The following is a 23,036-nucleotide window of genomic DNA, read 5'->3' as shown; positions in this document are numbered from 1 at the left end:
ATATTTTGAAAATAACGAATAAAATTCTTTACTATAAAATTTTACTGGAATTTAATTTTAGAACTATGGGGGTTAAAAAGTGTTTGTATGTCAACTGAGCAGGACATTTTCTAATTAACAAAATAATCACCGATAGATATGAAGCGATAGTCTCAAGAAAATACATTTGATTATCACGAATCCCAATGTAATATTGGAACTAAAAACTTTCCAAATTAAAGTTAGGACCATCTAAATTCCAGCAAACTAAAAATCTCAATGATATGAATCGATCAACACTGCAAATAATCAATTATGAGTTCATATTGAAGAAACCTGCAAGTTAGAAATAAACAGAGAAGAAGAAGGAAGATGGAATTTGTGTTGTGGTTTGTATTCCATAATATGCTACATCAATGCAATGGGTTTACATATATGAACAGAGCGGTTAGTTGGTTACAGAGAATATGTAAGTGATTGGTTGAGTTGTCTATTTGTGATCGTGCCCATGTGATGAAATGATTTCCTGCAGCTGGTGTTGGAGCATTCCTTGATAATTCAGCTTATTTATAGTATAGCTTATCACTGATGCTAACAGGCCCCTGCAAACTTATGGTTCAATTGATTGAATCGTAAGTTTGTTGCGTAGTAGCTTGAATCGATTTGTAGACAGTGGTTTTGTAAATATGTCAGCCGGCTGATCGAGAGAATTGATGTGTTGGACTGATATTTCTTTGGAGAAAATGCTATATCTAATAAAGTTATAATCTATCTCAATGTGTTTAGTCCTTACATGGAAGACCATATTGTTTGCCAAGGCTAGAGCATGTGTATTGTCGCATAAGATTGTAGTAGGAGAAGAGGTTGGGAGTTGGAAATCATTGAGAAGTCTGTGTAACCAGATGATAACTAAAGTAGCTAATGCGAGGGAGCGATACTCTGCTTCAGTGGAGGATTTCACTACTATGAGTTGTTTCTTCACACACCATGAGACGAATGTGTTGCTTAGAAACGTACAATATAAAGTAATGGATATTCTGTCCGAGGCCCAATCATAATCAAAAAATGATCTCAGTTGCAAATCACCAGGAGTGATAGGAAGTCCAAACTGAAGTGTTATGTGAATGTAGCGAAGGAATCTTTTCAGTATAAGCTGAGCTCAATCAGTCGGTTGATGCACATGTTAGCAAACTAGGTTGGTAGCGAAGGCTATGTCCGGTCTTGTGATTGTTAAGTATTGTAAAGAGCCTGCTATTTTCCTAAATAAGGATGGATCAAAGTTTGTTGCATTTGGAGCTAAAGAAGCTGACTTAATTGCTATTGGAGTGGGAGCAGATTTGGATTGAGTGAACCTGGCTGCTTGGATAATGTCCTGGGCATATTGAGTTTGACTAAGCAAATAGCCATTAGGTTTGTGAATTACCTGGATGCCCATGAAGAATGATATTGGTCCGAGCTCCTTGATAGAGAACTTGGTTTGAAGCTTGCTAATTAAGGCTTGAATGTGATTCTCATTGTTGCCCGAGATGAGTATGTCATCTACGTATATGAGGATATAAATTTGGGTGTTTTAGTTGGTGTAGATCAGAAGTAAAGGGTCAGACTTGCTGACTAAAAAATCAACAAATTGTAAGAAGTTGGCAAAGGTTTGGAACCACTATCTTGGAGCTTGTTTGAATCCATAGATGGAATTGTGATGCTTGCAGACATAGTCAGGGTGAGTTGTATCTGCAAAGCCCGATGGTTGTCTCATATAGACTTCCTCTTGTAGTGTGCCAAGTAGAAATGCATTGGAAATGTCTAGTTGGAGGACTGACCAGTTTCTTGTGAGGGAAACAGTGAGTAGTATGCGAATTGTGGGCATCTTAGCAACCGAGCTAAATGTTTCTTTGTAGTCAATGCCATACTCTTGCTTGAAGCCTTGTGCTACTAGCCTTGCTTTGTATCTGTCTACACTCCCATCCGGTTTGAGCTTGGTACGAAATGCCCATTTGCAACCCGAGTACATTGTGATGTTTGGAGGTGGTACGAGGGACCAAGTTCCCTGTTTTTGTAAGGCTATGAATTCATCTGACATGGCCATTCTCCATTCTAGTAGCTTGATGGCTTGAGTGTAGTAGGTCGGGGTGGTGGCATATTGGGTTTTGGATAAAAGATCAAGATGCTGTTTTGGTTTTAGATTGCCAGTTTTGTATATGGTTAGCATACGATGATGTGGAGTAGGTGTAGGAATGGTGGGGATATTGTTTGGAGTAGTTGTATTTGTTTGAGACTGAGATGATGTTTTGGGTAGGGCTGCAGGAGGTATTGATGGTAAAGTGGAAGGGTGAACTATCGGTTGAGGAGGTGGGTTAGTGGTTTGGTTAATGGTGGAGATGGGGATAAGAGTAAGAGGGGAATGTGTAGTATGGGATGAAGGTTGTGAGATGGATGTATTTGGGGATAGATAGGGAAAATTATCCTCATGAAATATGACATGATGAGAGATGTGTATTTTGGATGTTTGTGGATTGAAACAACAATAGCCTTTGTGGGAGGAAGAGTAGCCAAGGAATATACATGCGGCTGATCGAGGATGAAGTTTTCTTGGAGAGAGTGGGCGAAGCCATGGATAACATAGACAACCAAATGTTTTGACATGTGGATAGGATGGTTGACATCCGTTTAGGAGATTGTATGGATTGTCAAGATGAAGGGTTTTGGAGGGAAATCTGTTAATCAGATAGTTGGCAGTTAGAAGAGCTTCCAACCAAAATTTGAGTGGGAGATGAGAGGCATGGAGGAGAGTTCGTGTTGTTTCTATAAGATGTATATGTTTGCTTTCGACAATGCTGTTTTGTTATGAGGTATACGGGCAGCTCATTTGATGTTGGATACCATGTTGAAGCAGAAAGTTTTTGAAGTTTTTGAATGTGTACTCTCCTCCATCGTCAGATCTTAAATTTTTAATGTGAGAGTTCAATTAAGTTTTAACCATTTGTATGAAATTTTGAAATTTTTGGAATGTTTCTGCTTTGGTTGACATTGGGTAAAGCCATGAGAAGCGAGAGAAGTCTCCTATGAAGACAACATAGTAATTGTAGCCATTTAAAGATGAAGTAGGTGCAGGGCCCTAGATATCAGTATGAACAATATTAAAAGGAGTTGAAGTTTTCATTTCATTAATAGAGAATGATAGTTTGTGGCTGTTGGCCACTTTACATGAGTTACATAAAAAAGTAGAATTACTGGAAAGACATATATTTTAGTTTTTGCTAGCTAAGAACTAAAGTAGTTGATGGTGTGGGTGTCCCAATCTTGCATGCCATAGAGAGGTAGAAGACTTGGTAGTTTGTAGAGCAAAATTCGGTTGAGATGGAATGTTGTAGAGACCGTCTCGTGTCCGACCTCTAAGGATTGGTTAATGAGTCAGATTGTCCTTTATTGTGAAGCCAAGAGAGTCAAAATCGATAAAATAATTGTTATCGGTTGCAAGTTTGTGAATTGAGAGTAGGTTACGTGTTAAAGATGGGACATGAAGAATATTTTGTAGATATAGCTTACGTGGGGTGTTGGGTAGTGGATGGAGACCTTGGCCGCTGGAATGGATTGGAAGGGATGCTTCGTTGGTAATGGAGATGCTGTCACTACCTGCGTATGATAAGGGATGCTGTAAATGAGTTGCATCAGACGTCATGTGTGAAGGAGCCCCATAGTCTATGTGAGATCTCGTTCCCTTACTGTTCCTCTCTAAATTGGATTTTCCTCCCAGGATCGGCCGGGACGATATTGAGATCGTCCAGGCCGATCAGTGCATTGAAAACGGCTGATTTCTGGAGTGTTTTCTGGAATGATTTCTGGACTGGATCGTCCAACATATTGATAGCGTCGTCGTGCTTTGATTTCAGTTATAGGTATTAGGTGACCTGCTGGGCTTTGTAAAGCTCATTATATGTGGTTGATATTTTCAGGTCAGGGCAAGGGAGCAGAAGATAGGAATTGATCCGGATCTACAGGTTTTTGTCTTTTGATTGATAGTGATTCTTTTGTACTCAGGACAGGATAGATTTCTGTACTTGTGATTGTAGTGTAGTTCCTGAGTATTGTATATGAACTTTTGAGATATGAATCGACTTGTTATTGATGTTTTTAAATTTATAGACTTTTGTTTAGACAGTGATTAATTGGAGAATTATAGATGACTCTGATAAATGGTCGGTTAATTGATATTCTTTCCAAGTTAGATCTTGGGGCGTGACAGTCTAGGTACCAGTCAGTTGTTGTATTAGTTTGTCCGGATGGTTGAGTGATGAGTGCTCGAGGAGGTATAGATGGAGAATAGTTTAAGTTGAACCTATGCCAACAGTTCAGGGCAATATGACCTGTTTTGCCAAAAATCTGTCAAACTGGTCGAGTTAAATCAGTAGACGGTTGTAAGTGATTGTTGTTTGGTGGCCTTGATGGGTATCCTCTTCTGCGATAGCTTCCCCTGGTTCTTCCAGTTCTTCCTCTTCCAACGTATAGAGTTGTGTTGTTCGTGACTATAGTAGAGTCCCTTTGAAGTTCATTGTTAACATGTATCTCCTCACTGCATAGTAGTGAGTACAGGGTATCCAAAGTGAAGTGCAGAGGAATGGTGCAGATGGTGGTTTTGAAGGAGTTATATGCGGGGGGCAAGCCATTTAAGATATATAGGATTATACTTTATGTATCAACATGGGATCCTACTGCTGCGATGCTGTCCACAAGCTGCTTTATGCGAGATAGATATTGCTTCGTAGTAGAATCTCTCATATGAATACTGTACAGTTCATTTTTAAGCCGTGTCACTCTCGATCTATTGGTGGGTTCCAGATGGCTTGCTAGTGTGCTCTAGATTTCATTAGTTGTGGTGAGATGAAGAACGTAGGGAATCACTGACGGTGAAATAGTGTAGAGAAGAGCAGCTGCCAGGTTTTGATCGATTAAAAGCCAAACTTTAACTTCAGAATCTGAGGAGGATCAACTGGGTTTTGTTTGTTTTTCGGTGAGATAACCATCAAAGCCGTTCACGACAAAGAGTTTGTGTACTTGCAGGCTCCAAATATCATAGTTTTCATTTTGTGAGCTGTAAGTTGATTATAGATTTCATATTAGTCATAATGAAGTTCAACGGACCTGGTATGGTAAAATTTGCCATTGTCGATGACAGAGACGAAGGTTGTGGAGTCGCAGATGTAGCGGAACTTTGTTTGGCCATTGAGAGGAGCTGCTCTGATACCATGAAGCAACCTGCAAGTTAGAAATAAACAGAGAAACGAAATAACAAAGAAGGAGAAGGAATATGGAATTTGTGTTGTGCTTTGTATTCCATAATCTGTTACAGGAATGCAATGGGTTTACATATATGAACATAGTGGTTAGTTGGTTACTGAGAATATGTAAGTGATTGGTTGAGTTGTGTATTTGTGATCGTGCCCATGTGATGAAATGATTTCCTGCAACTGGTGGTGAAGCATTCCTTGATAATTCGGCTTGCTCATAGTATAGCTTATCACTGATGCTAACACATATTAATTCAAATCAAGTACTTGAAATATATTTAAAAACTTTTGGACATTAATTAAAAGACTAAATGGTCTCCAAATCTTATGTACTTTTAATCAAATCAAGAGGCTCAATGTGACGAATCTAATGAGTCCAATATCATTTGATTCTAACATCATTAAAACACTCAAATGTTAGATAAATACTATATGGTTAAGGAGATCATTATGTATTATTTGATAGAATGTTTTAGATTCAAATTTATCGAAATTCGCTTAACAAGATATCTATAAATATGGTTTCATTTTATATAGGAGAGGCTATTTGAGAGACGATGGAGCTAAAGAACTATATAACATTTTCCAACGATCATTGTCAACGCCACCATCAACAATTGCTATCGTCATGGTCAGACTTCTTTCATCCGACTATTACATGTTAAATATTAACAACTAATCTCATAGTAGTGTTTTAACTGCCCGCTTGTAAACACTCCATTTTTGCTATCTCTACTACAGGAATGAGTCAATTATTCTCTACTATGTATAATATTCTCTTTTTAATTGCAAGGCAATGATATCTCTTGCATCTTCTATTATATATTAGAATATTTCAACTAGGTCAAGGCCTGTGATTTTTCTCATTCTACAATTTTTTTCATGTTAAAATTTTTTGTCTCTCACAGCTTTTCTTAGTATATGCTAAAAATAAGATAAAAAATAAATGCTTTATAATTATAAATTTTATACCATGTAATGCTCATCCATATTAAATCTCATCATTACAATACATGATCTTCCAATTTTCACCTGATAATTTGATATAAAAATAAGAAACACTCTCTAATTAAATAATTAAATAATTCATTAAAATGCCAAACATCCAAAAATCACAACTAATTGTAGAAAACTTTAATTAACATAAACTCAAATGCATTGGACTAATCTCTAGATCTAGTGTTTATAAAAAATATAAAATTTTCAAAATTTAAAGTAAATAAAAAAGTTAAATACTAGTCAAACTTAATTAATTAAATAATCCAATAAATTTTAATAAATCATCAGAAACTCAATAATTCATAACTGAATGAATTAAATCAAATGAATAATAATCCACTTCACACTTGATTAATAAAATTTTTAGGCTGTACTATCTCTAGCTGCGGGACTACGTGTCCAATTAAAGAGGCTTTAATCCTTGTGCTTGTTATGACAACCCTGCGAATGAGTAGACAGAACATAAGTATTAAATTATAAACATTACAAATCAGTAATTTATAAACTAAATTAATTGAAATTCACTAACCAACAATCAAACTTAAAATAAATAGGTAGTTGTTGGGTAACCTGAGTTTATACGGCTATAAACTTAGCCATAATAAAAGTAAAATAAATCTCAGAATTCTAATTAAAAAAAAATATTGGTCAACATACATAACCATAGAATTAAGTAATAATATACCTAGACATTTGAAGCTTTCATATAGCTTGCTTGACTCCTTCAAAGAAAGGAAATGTATATTGGATTGAAAGCTCTAAATAACTATTCAAAATATCTTAAATTGTCTTATTTCAATATTTGTATCATTTTATAGGTGTAGAATCCAAGTTGTTGTTAGTGAAGTCTGACCACATTTATTTTTTGTAGACTCTGCATTGTATATTAAGTAACATTTTTCACATGGACTTTTGATGTTTATACTCTTTTAAATTGACGTGTTTACATTATTTGCACACTTTAAATTATTTATTTTTCATAGATTTTTTTTACATGAAATTTTGTCAGGCTCTTAGGAATAAAAATTAATTCACTTGTAACTTAAAAATAAAATTCTAGGAATAAATAACATAAAAAGATAATAGTCCTAAGAAATTAAACTCGAGACCGCTCGAGGTCTCATGCATATTTTCATATTTATATCATTGTTTTATATACTTCCCCATTAGGGGGTAAAGTTCAGATAATCCGACATATGAAGATGAGGTGTCAAACCTCGTGAAGCCTAATCCTCTTAAAAGTTATATTTTTGCCTTTTAAAAAAAATTCAAACATGCATTTATGATTTATGATGCTTAAATAAACATTCATCATATTAGAAATAAACTAAAAATAATTAAAATTTAATTGCATTAGTTCTAGAAACAAAATATCATTCATAAGTATAGGGCCATTTAGAATTTTCTCTAGATGTCGGGCTTATATTTTAAAAATTTAAATCACAGTTTACACATTTTTTTCATAAAGACAAGATAACAGTTGATTTAGCTGTCTTTCCACTCCAAGCAGATGTAATTCCAAAAATTCATACACTACACTTAGAATAGGTTCGGGCTATTATTGTGTACTGCCTAAGTTAGATTCAAGTTATGAGGCAGACCAAAAATCATAAATCCTCGTCCTCTAGGAATGTAATCCCAAATATCTAATAAAATACCAACTCAAATATAAAATCTTATCTCTAAAATACTAAAGCATAACCTAGGATAGATTGGAGTACTTATAGGGTTCGTAAATCTTAATGTGCTCCACACTCTTCAATCCTTTAGCTTCCAAAAAGAATTATTCCAAATTTATCCAATCCCCTTTAAAAATTCTTCACCTCGCATTCTTATCTTAATCGTTAAAACCTAAAAGAAAATATTTGTCACTATTTTAATCGTTAATATTCTTAGGATATTTAATTCTCCTAATATGTGATTAACCCTAAAGGCTTACCTTTATTGGGAACCAATAACTACATATTAAAATAAATCCTATCTCATATTCATAAGATAAAGAGATAATTTTCTAAAAATATAGACATTTAAAAAAAAATCATTTTGGTATTCAAATTACTTTATAGAATATAATTTTCACCTCATTTGATATTTGATGACAAAAATGGAGAAATATCAAAATCTCATTCTTATCTTAAATAATATTGTAGAATGATATTTTTATCTTTCGAGATGATAAGTTATTTCTTTAATTCTATTTGATTATGAAAGTGAATAATTTTTAAAACCTTATTTTTTTTATTTGAATCCATTATAGAATAATTTATATATCTTTCAAGATAGAATTTTATTCTTAATATTATTTCAATCGTAATAATAGGAGCATCTCGAATCTGCATAGACTTTAAGCAAACATTTTATTTTTCCCACACTACTATCCTTCTCCAGCATTATGCCAATACATTGGCTGAAGTTAGATCTCTTCCTGATTACCGACTATCATTGGACTTTTGCCCATTCGTTAGTCACCCATATCTCTTCCCAACCAATGATTGTCACTGAACTTCCGCTAGTTCGTTGGCCATCGCTAGATCTATTCACAATCGATCATCGTCGAACTTCCTCATGTTTGTTGGCCACCAATGGATCTCTTTCTGACCACTAACTATCTAAATACTACAACCTATGTGTTGGTTGTCGTCAGATCTCTTATTATTTACTGACCGTCCCCTGAATTCTGCCCATTTATTGACCGCCATTGGATTTCTTCCCAACCACGAACTGTCGTTGGACATCTGCCCATTTATTAGCTACTGTCAGATCTCATCTCGACCACTAAGCATTACTGGACTTTTCTCCTGTCTTATGAGTATCACCGGATCTACAACCATCCCCATATCTCTTATCACAACCCAACCCGACAAAACCCATTGATGAGATAGGTCATTTCATGTTAAGCAGTGACAAACAAATTTCAAGATATAGTTTTAGAAATATTTCAAAAAAATTCTTGCAATTAAACTTTGAAATAAACTATAGCCTGCATAACTACTAAAAATATCCAAAACACGAAGAATAATTTGATCAACAAAATTATGATCATATCATCAAAATTAAAATGAATATAAAATAATAGAATATAATTGTGCAAAAATCAAAATAAGAGAAATACCCGAGGACTAAAATCAAAACTACTAATCCATAAGCTCCTCCTCTTTCTCAGATCCTGAAACTAGAAGCAAAACTACAATGAACTAAACGAACTCAATCACAAACACCAATTTAAATCTCCAAAAACATTCTTTTATTAAACATTTTCAGAATATTTAAAAGCAATTCAATGTAGTATAATAAATTTCTAAGCTGAGCATAATGATTAATAAGTAGCAGTTATCCAAAGTTCAAATAAAAATACTAAGCAGTTAAATACAACAAAATCAAATCACAAAATTTAGATTTTTGTTGCCTACTGTTATAAAAAAATAGTGAAACTAAAGCACAATAGTATCTATGGTATGATAAAGGCGATTTATGATTTGAACTTATAATGACGCGTGAAATAATTTTTAACTGTTGTAAGTGAAAAAAAAAATTAAAAAAAATTTGAAGGTTACTACACCTCTACTGAACATTCTCCAGATTATTGCCATCATATTTCTACAATCTATCATTCATTCAAGATTAAGAGTACCCATCTGAAATTTAATATGTTTTTCTAATCTATTGTATTATTACTTTCTTTGAGTTAAAGCGCAGGTCAACCTTTGTAATATGTTCAATCACTGTTGGAAGCATTTCAACATGCCTCGTGATTTGTCCCTTTTCAGGGTTTTCTATGTAAAAATCTTGATGCCTCTTACGACTCTTGTAACTCTTCCTTTTTTTTTGTGATGGATCTCTGTGCAAATTTAGGACAACTCTATCTCTCTATAGCTGTGAATGTTCTAGGATGCAACAAAACTAATGTTTGATTTTTCGTGAGGGGATTATGGAAATTGGAAAAAAAGTGTCTACAGATCGACGATTAAATCTTAACCTAAGAATGGAGCTTGATTTTTTGTTATAGAGATTACAAAAGTATGATGTCCACAAACAGACAATTGAAATACAATTATAGTGTTAAATCTTGACAAGTGTCTGAAGATGACGGTGACTATCGATGGTGAAGGTGATTGTCGGTGGCAATTATTAATGTCAATCACTAATGATAGTCAGCAATGGCTAGAAAATGCATGAGAATTCTCTAGTTCTCTCCTTTCTCCCTCCCCTTTACGTTGAGAATGAAGTTCTATTTATAAATTTTTTGGGATGAACATTTTAGTAATTCAAATTACAATCCAAAATACTCCATCTTATGGTTCATATTTAGTTTCTTGATTATATTTTTTTTTCAACATTTAGGTGACTACTACTTGGATTCATCCTGTCGAGTTGCTCGATTTGATTATAAGCATGTCAAATTTGAAGTTCAGATGATCATGATTTTAATTTCAAAAAATTGTCTCAAGATTCACATAAATTATATGAATTTTCAGGAGTCATATCAATCATATTATGGAACAAATTCCTCCTTCACATAAACCAATGGTATTTGAAAATTTAGCTATCTCCAAGCTAGTTTTCATATCCATATCATTAAAATTGATTTTTAACAATCAATATTTTTTTTTTGGATATCATAGGTTCATTTTAAAAATATAAACATAATTTAATATAATTTAAAGGTGAATTTTGATAAAATTTTAGGTGTATAATCCTTAAACTCAAATTAAATAGTGAACAAAGCTATCTAAGGCTTAATTTGAGATAGCTTTTGATCACAATTTTTTGCTGTTTTAAAAAAATTATGCTAGAGAGCTATTATAAAAAACAACAATAAAGTTGTTCCAAACAAAGAAGTGAAGCAGGTTTTTTAATATATTCTAAAATTAATTTTTAGTGTAAAAATTTCTAATTTAAAAAAAATTTGTAAAAAAATTGATTTAAAAAATATGGAATTAAAGAATCATGACGAACGCTTAAGAACAAATTAAGATGTATGCCATATGGTAGTTTATGACAAAGTCGGGAAAAAAAATCCATATTTTGCGTAAGAAATTAAAATCATAGGCGACAATTGTCAGCCTTATTATTAGCTCTCACACTTAGAACTAAACAAACAATAACTTCTAAACTTCTTGATTGGTTCTAAGCATCAAATCGTTCCTTGCTCTCCACGTCACCGCTATCAGCAAATCCACTGACTGAAAGCCACGTGTCATTGAACCATTTTGAACCGCTGGATGTTACACGTAGATTGATCAAACCATTCGGGATCGTTTCTCAATTCTCCACGTCACACCAGCGAGAAAATCCACTTAAAAAATGCCACGTGTCGCTCCAGCAATAGGAACCGTCAGATGTTCCACGCAGGATAGATCAAACCATTTTTCAGGGTGAGATTCATAGCCAAGTCGTCGTTGGAGTCGTTCTGTTCGAAGATCGGGCGGCGTATTTAGATCTCAAGCGAGAGTCACCTTCCAAAATTGCAGCGAGTCTTCTGAATTGATCGGTCTCCGGTAAGCGCAATGAGGAAATGGATGATCCCTTCCGCTCTCCTACTACTCATCATTTTCTCTACCCTTCCCGATCAAGGTAAGTTATGGCGATTTAGGGTTTGGTTTTAGGGTTTATATGACTCAGCTTATGCAGTCATTGCTGCTGTCGCTTCAGTTTTTTTTTAATTGATCACTAATTATTTCCAAGGAGTTGGAACTGAATTCACTTGTTTTCTTTCGGATCTTGCAGGTCGTAAGCTTCAAGCGAATGCAGAAGACAGTGGCGATGCAGATGAGCTCGAGAGTCCGCCGAAGGTGGAGGAGAAGCTCAGAGCTGTACCTAGCGGAGTGTCCACCGACTCTGATGTCACCAAGAGGTATAAAATTGGAAGATTAATTTTGTTTGCGTTGTTTTCAACATGTCAGATCGGTTTAGAGTAGTCAGTGTATTAGGGTAGGACTGAAAGATGATAATTCGTTCCCCTTTTTCTCGTTAAATGTACAGAGAGGCGGAGTCGATCGCGCAGAACTCTCTGCGTAGTAGCTCGGAGAAGTTTGAGTTCCAGGCTGAAGTGTCGCGGTTGATGGATATAATCATCAACTCTCTATACAGCAACAAAGATATCTTCTTGAGGGAGCTCATCTCTAATGCCTCTGACGTGAGTAGATGGCTCTTATTTTAGCATTGTTAAGGTACATAGGAATTTATGGTTTTGTCAAGATTATTTGACTTATTTGCTTTTGAAAATAGGCATTGGACAAGATCAGGTTCCTTTCGCTCACTGATAAAGAGGTCCTAGGGGAAGGCGACAATGCAAAACTTGAGATTCTGGTTAGTGAACTGTGCTACTGTAAAGCTGAATAATTGGTTTAAATGAAGTGCTTTAATGGTAATAAATGTTTTTTATTGTGCATTATAGATTAAGTTGGACAAGGAGAAGAAGATTCTTTCTATCCGGGACAGAGGTATTGGTATGACAAAAGAAGATTTAATTAAAAACTTGGGAACCATAGCCAAATCTGGAACCTCAGGTATTACCTACTGGATTAGTGGGCCATTAGTAGTTTATATGACGCAGGTGAGGGCATGTTTGTAATGGCTGTTGTTTTTCATTGGTTGCAGCTTTTGTTGAGAAGATGCAGGCGAGTGGTGATTTGAATCTCATTGGCCAGTTTGGCGTTGGGTTTTATTCTGTATATTTAGTAGCTGACTATGTTGAGGTCATTAGCAAGCATAACGATGACAAGCAGTAAGAATTTTGTTCTCTTTGATGTATCAATTTAATCCATAGGGTACGGTTCATCTCTCTTTCTTTTTTAAATTGATGATCCTGTTATTCTATTTCGCTCTCCAGATATGTCTGGGAATCTAAAGCTGATGGCTCATTTGGCATCTCTGAAGACACATGGAACGAGCCTTTGGGCCGCGGAACTGAAATCCGCCTGCATCTTAGAAATGAAGCCAAGGAGTATCTAGATGACAATAAGTTGAAGGTGAGCATAACCCATCTTAAATTTGAAACCAGCTTCCCTAATTTACTTGTTGAAGTTGCTTACAACTACTGGTGTAGTAGTCAATCAATATTATATTATATAAAAAAAAAATCTTTCGGTGATCTTTGTGGTAATCTTTCTAGCCTTACCACACCTTAGTAAAGAGTACTTTTAAGTTTTCTTTGCATTAGATTGACATAGGAGTGGAAAATATCTAATATTTATATGTTGTGGGGAAAGAGAGACTAATTTATGGTGAAGATTTTAGTGACTATGAGTTTGGAGCAATTAAAACCATATTAGATTTTACTCTAGCTTATGATTTTGTAATTGCTAATACTTTATTTAAAAAAAGAGTTGAGCGTCTCTTCACTAGTAAGAATTGATATAGTAAAACTCGGATTGATTATTTTCTTATATGAAAAATAGATTGTTTAGAGTGCAATGATTGTAAAATTATTCCGTGTGAAAGTTTATGTACGTAGCATTGTTTATTAGTTTTAGACTTTAAGGTGAATGAGTTGAATATGAAATAAAGTAAATGGTTATTTTAGGAATAGAGAGAAGCATTTAAATAAGACTAATAATTTTTTTTGGAGTAAAATTCAAGATCTTAAGATTTTGTCTGTGCACGAGGAAGTTAATGCTATATGGGCAAAAATAGCTAGTGATATTAAAAATGTTATAAATGATGTATTTGAAGTATAAAAAAAGTTGTTAATAGTAAAAAAATAATTGATGGTGGAATCAAAATATGTAAGAAAAGGCAATAAAAATAAAAAACTTTGTTATAAAAATTGGTTTAGACATAAAAGTTTGAAAAATTAGAAAATATATAAAGAAGCCCGTAATGAGTCTAAGAAAGTAATATGCGATGCAAAGAATTTAATTTTTAAGGATTTATATAATATATTAGATATTAAGGATGACTAAAGATATATGTATAATTTAGCCAAATGGAAAGATAGAAAAAATAAGTGTTTAGTTCAAGTAAAGTGCATTAAAGATGAAGATAAATTTTCTTTTTAGAAAAGGATATTCAACGAAGGTGGATGAAATATTTTGATAAGCTTTTCATTGAAGATTGTGAGAATATGATTGACTTTATTGACCTTAGCACCCTAAATGAAATTAGAGAATTTTGTTTTTATTGACTTGTTAGTAAAATTGAAGTTACAATTCTTAAAGAAAATGAAGTGTAAAAAAGCTGATGGAGATGATGATATTCAATAGAAGGGTGGAAATGCTTAGTTACTTTTTGGTCTATTCCTTGCCAAGTTACTTTTTGGTCTATTCCTTTATTCATTATACTTCTTCTTTAGTTCTCTTTTTCATCTTATTAGTGCTTCTTCTATTCTACGACTAGCTCAATCCATAAGTAATTTCTACAAACTTATATTTAATAATGGCCACTCGCCACTCTTCTCTATTTTTTGATATATGTACTTCCCACTATATTTTTCCTAGTTTTGCTTCAATTCATTTTAACTTTCTTATTTTTGTCACACTCAATTTGATTATGCAGAATTTGTTTATTTTCCAACAATTGGATCTATATAGTATTATTGATTCGATTCTAGTTTTATAAAATGTATGTCTTTTAAGTTACTTTCATATTATATAATAGTTTGGAATTTTTAAGACACCTGTATTTTAATTATTTTAAGCATCTATGTATGATCATTCCATAGTAAAATTTCATGCTTAATGATAATAATTTTGATCATTGAGTGGCTCATCTCATCTTTTATGCCAACCCGAAGGATGTTATGCTTGTGAACAAACAATTTCATGAATCTCTGCCTCCCATTGTTTCTGTCTGTATCCCTACTTATTGTCGGACTCTTGTTTTTTTCTGGAAATTCATGCTCTTTATTAATTAGTACGCATGCAGAAGGTATAAATCTTGCTTCATTACAATTTTTTTTCAATCTTTAATTTGAAATTGTGATGGGAACCTTCGATTTTAGTTCTAACTTGTCAACTTTGTTGAGCTTACTATTGAGAAGTTAATTAAGTTAAAATTATCTGACTTTCTAAGGAGGAATGCTCCTTTACCCAAAGGTCCTTTAGGCGGTCATTCAAGTTCTCACTATGCTTTTTTAAATAATAATTGCAGCAGCACTGTCTCTGAAGTGGTTCAAGGTGCAATATTTAACTTCATTGCATCTCTTTTTTACTCCTTCCATAATGACCTATAATTTTTGTTCTATCTGTTGTAAAATGAATTGTTTTGCGAAGATAACGCTTGACTAGGCTTGATTGTTAAGGTTGATCGGGGGATTTAATTACTTTTGTGCCTGCATCTAGACCTATATTGCATACAATTCCATTGATTTTAGAATAAAAGATATTTAATAAATTAGAATTAAATTAAAAAAGTTAGATTGGTGAGTTTTGCAATAGAATCTCCTCTTTTGTAGACATCCTTGAAATTGCCTTGTGCGATGTTTGGGTGTTCCCTTTTTCTCATTGAGGGACATCAACTCAAACGATGATCTGCCATACTTATACTTGGAATATAAAAAGAGTAGCCTAAATACATGCCTCTTTGTGTCTAAAGCATTTCATAATGAATTTTCTTAATGGATTATTTTATTTTTTTCTAAACTATACTAATAATGAACTTGTGTATTACTGCTCATTCTTTTAGAATTTCTTCGCAATCCATAAGTGGATACTTCATTGTTTAATATCTTAACATTTAAAAAAGCTTGAATCAAACATCCACCTTTTTTGGTTATATATATATATATAAACTGTTTGCTTTATTCTTTTATTAGATTTTAATTTAAATCATTTTATGTTTAAATTTGTTAAAAAACTGTGATAAATTTTATGGTTAGCAACTGCTAGATTGGATTTTTTGATAAACTTAGGGTTGTAGTCACTTTTGAACAATACCAAAGAAGATTCAGCACTCTTTTATTAATGAATACCTGAATAGCCTTGGTATGGTTAAAAAAATGTCAGTCATAAACGTGAAGGGTCTACTTTTTCTCTTGTGAGGTGCGAGGTATATCAAGTTTTCCATCTTAGAGACAGCTAATGCTGAAACTTTGATATTGATTAATCTCCAAGCTAGTGATTGGGCTCCTTTTTAGCACATGTAATTGCTTTTTGCTAACCAAATTCGATATGGTCTATTTATTGGAGACTTATGTATAGGTTGTCTCCATTGTGATTAGGGGTCATGCATTTGATTCAGGATTACAATCTTTTTATCGGGGGCCAATATTGTGGCACGGCATTTACCTATATTATCATAGCATTAGAGTAGACGATAGGTTTTTTTTCCGTTATGTTCAGATTGCACTGTATATGTGCATTCAAACATTGGACTTTGGCCGTATTGTCAAGTTGTCATTGTTCGAGTCTATTATGTGAACTTGGATCAATGCAATTTGCACTACCTAACAAAATTAGTTCTAATTTATCCATGTGAAGTTTGCTTTCATCTGAGTAAAATTAAGTAATGAACTCACTCCGTTAACTGGTTTTGCACTTCTCTCTCACGCATAGATGCCCGTGCCCCCACACACTCATACTCAAAGCACATACGTACTCACACCGTATGACTTTTGATTTTGGCATCAGTATGGTCGATGATTACAAAATGTAATGGGCAGAGAAAAAGCCTGAATGGCTAATAATCATTTATAACCCATAAACAGTTGCATGAAAGTCCTAATTTGGGATTGAATGAATTTTAGTTATTTTTTTAACTCAAAATGCTTGAGCAAAATGATTAAATAAATAAAATAAAATTATGCGTTAAATTCAATCATCTCTAGTTTTTGTTTAGAATGAAGAGGATTGCTATAAAGTTGTTTCAAACTATGTTACTGGATCATTTGTATTGCCTATTGGATGCAATTTATCTTTGTAAAATAGTTTTTCTTTGAGTTTGTGTGGTTCGAAGCTGAAAGTTAAGAAAAAAATGCAGTGAAATGCGATGGCAAAGGACGTGATAAAATTGGAAGAAAGTTGATAACTCTATTATTTTGTTTTTTCTTTCCTCTTACACCATTCTTTTTTGCCTCATATAACCACTTGTCCCTACGATTTCTTACAAAATTGTTATGATAATCACCATCTCTTACATTCCATGAAAGTTTTTTCTTTAAATGATGGCAATCTAATTGGTTTTCATGGCTGCTTCAATTCATAGTTCCCTTGACAATTGTATAGTTGATGATAAGAAACACGGCTGTCCTGGATACCTTCTAATTAGCTTTAAATATTTTACTTCTAGTTCTTCACCTCACATCTCTCAAATCTTATTTTAGGAGTTGGTCAAGAAGTATTCTGAGTTTATCAACTTCCCAATTTATCTCTGGGCAAGCAAAGAGGTGGATGTGGAAGTTCCTTCTGATGAAGAGGAGTCTAGCGATGAAGAAGAATCATGTACGTGGTTTTATTATCTGACCTTAGATTTTCTTGTTTAATTTTGACGTAATTTCAAAATTTTTTGTTTAACTTTTGTTTATATTTCGTCTCCCATTTTGGTGCATCTTTTTTATCTTATTATTGGTCAATACAGCTGAAACATCCACTTCAGAAGGAGAAACAGAGGAGGATGAAGCTGAGTCAAAGCCAAAGAAAAAGACTGTTAAGGAGACCACTTATGAGTGGGAGCTTCTGAATGATATGAAGGCAATTTGGCTCCGGAGTCCAAAGGAGGTTACTGAAGAAGAATACACAAAATTCTACCATTCGATCTCAAAGGTTAGATTGAATAACCTGGCCAATAAAGAATATGTTATGCATCTCATTAAATGTTCACCTTTATTATCATTATTTTATTTTTTCAGGATTTCGGCGATGAAAAACCTTTAGCTTGGACTCACTTTGTCGCTGAAGGTGATGTAGAATTTAAGGCATTGCTTTTTGTTCCTCACAAGGCGCCCAGTGATCTCTATGAGAGCTATTATAATACCAAAAAGTCCAATCTGAAGCTTTATGTTAGGAGAGTGTTCATTTCTGATGAATTTGATGAGCTTCTTCCCAAGTTTCTCAACTTCTTGATGGTAAATACAACATTCTTTTGATTAGTGTTAGCTTAGGTGATTCATCTTAGCTGGCTGGTTACTTGATTCATTTGGAATTAAAAAACTCTTATAAATGGTTATTTGTAGGGTTTGGTTGATTCCGACACCCTCCCACTTAACGTATCACGAGAGATGCTTCAACAACATAGCAGTCTGAAGACGATTAAGAAGAAATTAATACGCAAGGCTCTTGATATGATTCGGCGAATTGCTGATGAAGACCCTGATGAATATTCTAATAGAAATAAGACAGGTATATGTTTTGCCAGTTTCAGGTTCTTCGCTTTTTATTTTGATAGGCCTCATTAGTTATTAATTTGTGAATTCTCTGAAAATTTTGATGCAGATAATTCAAATGAGAATGAAGAGAAGAAGGGGCAGTATACAAAATTCTGGAATGAATTTGGCAAATCTATAAAGCTCGGCATCATTGAAGATGCACAAAACAGAAATCGTCTTGCTAAGCTTCTTAGGTTTGAGAGGTAAGCCTTTTGTTTTTGGTGCTTATATTTTTATTTAGATTGTTTTTTACCCTGTTTTCCTGAAGTCTGACCAGTGATCTAGTGATATGAAGTTAGTGAAACAACATGATTTTTATTCTGTGCTTCGCTTGGATTTCAGCACAAAGTCAGAAGGGAAGCTTACTTCGCTGGATGAGTACATTTCTAGAATGAAAACTGGACAGAAGGACATTTTCTATATTACTGGAACCAGTAAAGAGCAGTTGGAGAAATCTCCATTCCTTGAGAGGCTCACAAAGAAGAACTACGAGGTAATTATGGTCTCAAGTACTATCTATTAATTTATATAAAATTAGAAGGTTAAATGACCTGTCTCTTTTTATGTTTTTTGTTGTTAAAAGGTGTTTTGATTTTTTTTTTTGTTTTCATGGATCTAAACATGGAATGCACGTGTGGTCTCTCATTCATACCCAAATAAACTATGAGAGCAAAGGTACCAGGAATTTAGAGTACTAGCCTTAGTAGCCTATATAAAATATAAAGCAAATTTTGATCGCTTCCTGTAGGACTGATACCTTTTGTAAATTAGCTATGCTATACAATGAAGAAAGTTTGAAGTTGCGGCAGATGAGCTATTCAGACATTATTCATGCGGTTTGTGTAGTCGTATTGCCCATTGATTTGTTCTCAAACGTCTTTCCCTCTCTCTCTCTCTCTCTTTCTCACACTTTCTCTCTCTTTCTCTTTTTTCTAACTGCCCGTTCAAACACACTAGTTTCAGCAGCATAGAAGATTCTTGCTGGTCATCCTTAAAAAAAATATTGACCTATGTCTCCATCCCCTGTCATTCCTACCGATGCTGGTTGGCTCGTTGGGTAGGAGAGGATGGATGTCAATATATGACCATCAGCCATTGCCTGTTTTTTTTGTATCTCTTTATTTCCTCTTTCTCTCGTAACCCAATTCCGCTTGGATTATATAATGTTCTCATCGTCTTCGTTGAGCTCGTCTCATTTTCTCATTTCTCTCGTCACCCAATTCCGCTTGGATTATATAATGTTCTCTTTCTCTTCTTTAAACATGTATAAGTTGGCCTGAGAAAGGAGGGGGCGTTGTTTATCTGCTTCTCACACAAACCCCACTCTCTCTCTCTCTCTCTCTCTCTCACTCACTCACTCACAAACAAAGCCCAACATATGTGATGAAGACAATCCCACCCATGTCATGAGGCAGGTTTTGGTAGATGCCCGAAAACCCTCTCTTTCTTTTCTCTTGTCTAGGGTGGGTCCAACTCATCCAAGGGATAGCTTCTGCCAATCCTGACGCCTCTTCTGTCCACCCCCTCTCTTTTTCAAGCTGTCATCTTTTTGGAGTATTTTGCCCGTGAACAATTCTTGGCCCCATTTTAGATCAACGGAGGTGTCAAGATGAAAAATCAATCTTTTGCTGTCATGGAACCATAGAATCCTGAAGATTGGAAATTTCCATGAGATGCTAGCTATCATGGGACTTTTCAGAAACAAATCACGTATATTTAAAGAAACTTAAAATTGAAGGTTCCAATTACAATTCCCGTTTATTTTATTTTATTAATTTTTGTTTTTTCTCTTTTACTTGAGGATTCTGTTGCGCTTAGGTCATCTTTGCATTGCCATGTGGATCTTTTGCTTTTATCATTGAAGACAAGAGCTTTTATCATGTATGGAGACCGGACGGGAGAACCGTCCGGTTAAGCACTGAGTACTTAGTGATATCCTGCGGTACCAAGTGCCGGTACTGAGCTTGGCACCCACCAATAAGGTGATGTGGCGCATTTTTATTGGTCTCCGGACACCCTCCGCACTCCGCACAGAATAATTTTTCTGATGACAGATCCCTTTATCCATGGAAGACAAATTTATCTATTTTCACGGACTTGTTCATGCTAGAACCTTTAACATGTCTTGTTCTATCTGCACCTTCTGTCTTCTTTTCAACTTTAGATGCTCACCTATTTACAGTCTCCCTTTACCGTTTCTATCAACGCATATCAAGATTTATGCTTCTACCTGTCTGCAATGTACCTTAAATGTATAAGTTATTTCATTATTGCAGGTCATTTTCTTTACTGACCCAGTCGATGAATACTTGATGCAATACCTGATGGACTACGAAGACAAGCATTTCCAGAATGTGTCTAAGGAAGGCCTGGAACTTGGGAAGGAGTCCAAGAACAAAGATCTCAAGGATTCTTTCAAGGTTCTTACCAAATGGTGGAAGACTGCTCTTGCCAGTGAAAATGTCGACTCTGTAAAGATCAGCAACCGTTTGGACAACACTCCCTGTGTTGTGGTCACATCTAAATACGGCTGGAGTGCAAATATGGAGAAGATCATGCAGGCACAGACTCTCTCAGACGCGGGCAAGCAAGCTTACATGCGTGGCAAGAGGGTTCTTGAGGTTAACCCAAGGCATCCCATTATAAAGGAACTACGGGAAAGAGTTGCTACAGATCCCGAGGTAATACAAGCAATTTTATTTAGTAATCTGCACAATAGGTGGAGGTGAAAGTGGCTAAAATGTTTTCCTTCTTAAAAAATTTCAGAGTATTTTAGGATTGATTTGATAAAAAATGATTTGAAACAAAAATACACACTTGAATATAGAATTTCAAAAGATGAAATGCTAGTATTACACCTGTGTTAAAGTATGCAACTTCATAATTTCAGAACTAATCAAATATGTATATATTAATCTATTATATTTGGAAGTCATGATCTATTATTTTATGTCTCTTTTGTTTGCAACAATTAAACATCCCGAAGGACTTATGTAATATTTACCTGTAATTTTATTACAGGATGAGAGCTTGAAACAGACGGCCAGACTCATATATCATACAGCATTGATGGAGAGCGGTTTCAACCTGGCTGATCCCAAGGACTTCGCCAATAGCATTTACGGTTCTATCAAGAAGAGTCTTGACATTAGTCCAGAAGCAGCTGTGGAAGAAGAGGAAGAAGCAGAAGAAATTGAGGCTGAGACTGAGGCTGAAGAGAAGAGATCGAATACCATAACTATCGATACAGAGGACATCCAAGAGGCGGCTGAGTTCTCTCTCAAAGATGAATTGTAGAAGAAAATCAGTCTATGTTTCGGAAAAATGGTTGAACGTTTTTATTTTTCTCTTTTTGTGGAGGGTGCTTGATTGCCCCCTCCCTCTCAAGGTAGGAGAAGTTCCCTTTGCCGTCTGATCTCTTTTGTAAGAGTGTGATCGGAATAACTTTTGAGGTATTTGCGGATGATCCTTCTTAACTAATTAAACTTTTAATGAACTTAAAAATTTTCTTGGTTCAGTTTACCTTATTTAACCGTTCTGTTTATCCTGCCACGTTACTACCATGCTCTAATATCACGCCTGTTAGGCTGTTATCTCTTTAGAAGGATAGCTTCATAGTTCATTTACTTTTTCAAGTGCTATCTGAGCTGTTTAATCATTTTTCAGCGTTTTTTTCGAATTTCTAGCCATGCTATATGGTATTTCGAATGGAGAGTTAAAGATTGCAAATATTTCTCTTTTAGCATCTGCTTAATTTTCTCGCAAAAAAAATATATGCAAATTGAATTTATTTTTGGCTTTATACAGTGATAACTGATTTAAGTTTGTTAGATCCATATTATTGGATGTTTTTATGTAACATCAAACGTGTTTATACTTTATACAACGATGAACAATCAATTTACCGTTATATGTTCGCATTCTTTCTCATCTTTTATTCAGGCTTAGTGTTGACCTCTAATTGTCGGCAAAACCCAAACGAAACATCCGCTCCTTCACCGACATACTCACGAAATAAAAATAAAGCCCTGTCGAAAGCAATTAGTATTTAATTTATCTCATATGATTGAGTCTTTTTAAAGTGAATAACCTTTATGTGGATAGGTTGAATAAATCTTACATATTATAATTTCAGAAAATACATATAACAATAGAGCATTTGACATTTAACTATCGTTTGATGTCTTGCAACGAAGGACTTCTCTGAATTCCCTTATAAAAGTTCTTTGGAAAAATCTCATGCTACTACAATACATCATGACTTCTTTGAAAGGGAAATTATAGATAATTGATGATGTTTTCTTGGGGTTATAATGACATATAGAGTAAGTGAACTAGTGGATCGTATCCATTGGGTCACTATATTCCTTTTCTTGTATAGGATTACTCATCCAAGAATTGAAGAATTGCAATATCTTCCTAGTTAAATTGATAATTCTCGAATAGTCATGGATAACCCACGAATAGATCTAATA

General features: G+C 34.4%; 1 protein-coding gene across 1 annotated transcript; it reads left to right on the top strand.

The window, feature by feature from the left end:
• The first annotated feature begins 11,675 nt into the window (after positions 1–11,675).
• Positions 11,676–22,088, top strand: LOC110102087 (endoplasmin homolog). Its single transcript, XM_020830260.2, has 15 exons — positions 11,676–11,834; positions 11,988–12,114; positions 12,243–12,396; positions 12,489–12,569; positions 12,658–12,769; positions 12,861–12,987; positions 13,093–13,231; positions 17,521–17,638; positions 17,775–17,959; positions 18,046–18,261; positions 18,370–18,535; positions 18,629–18,764; positions 18,904–19,054; positions 20,838–21,242; positions 21,583–22,088. The coding sequence occupies exons 1-15, from the start codon at positions 11,768–11,770 to the stop codon at positions 21,856–21,858; spliced, it is 2,460 nt and encodes an 819-aa protein (XP_020685919.1). The 5' UTR covers positions 11,676–11,767; the 3' UTR covers positions 21,859–22,088.
• Positions 22,089–23,036: the final 948 nt, after the last annotated feature.

The sequence above is a fragment of the Dendrobium catenatum genome, unplaced genomic scaffold, assembly GCF_001605985.2.
Source record: "Dendrobium catenatum unplaced genomic scaffold, ASM160598v2 fragScaff_scaffold_243, whole genome shotgun sequence".
NCBI classification, from domain to species: Eukaryota; Viridiplantae; Streptophyta; class Magnoliopsida; order Asparagales; family Orchidaceae; genus Dendrobium; species Dendrobium catenatum.
This window is presented reverse-complemented; position numbering and strand designations above follow the sequence as displayed.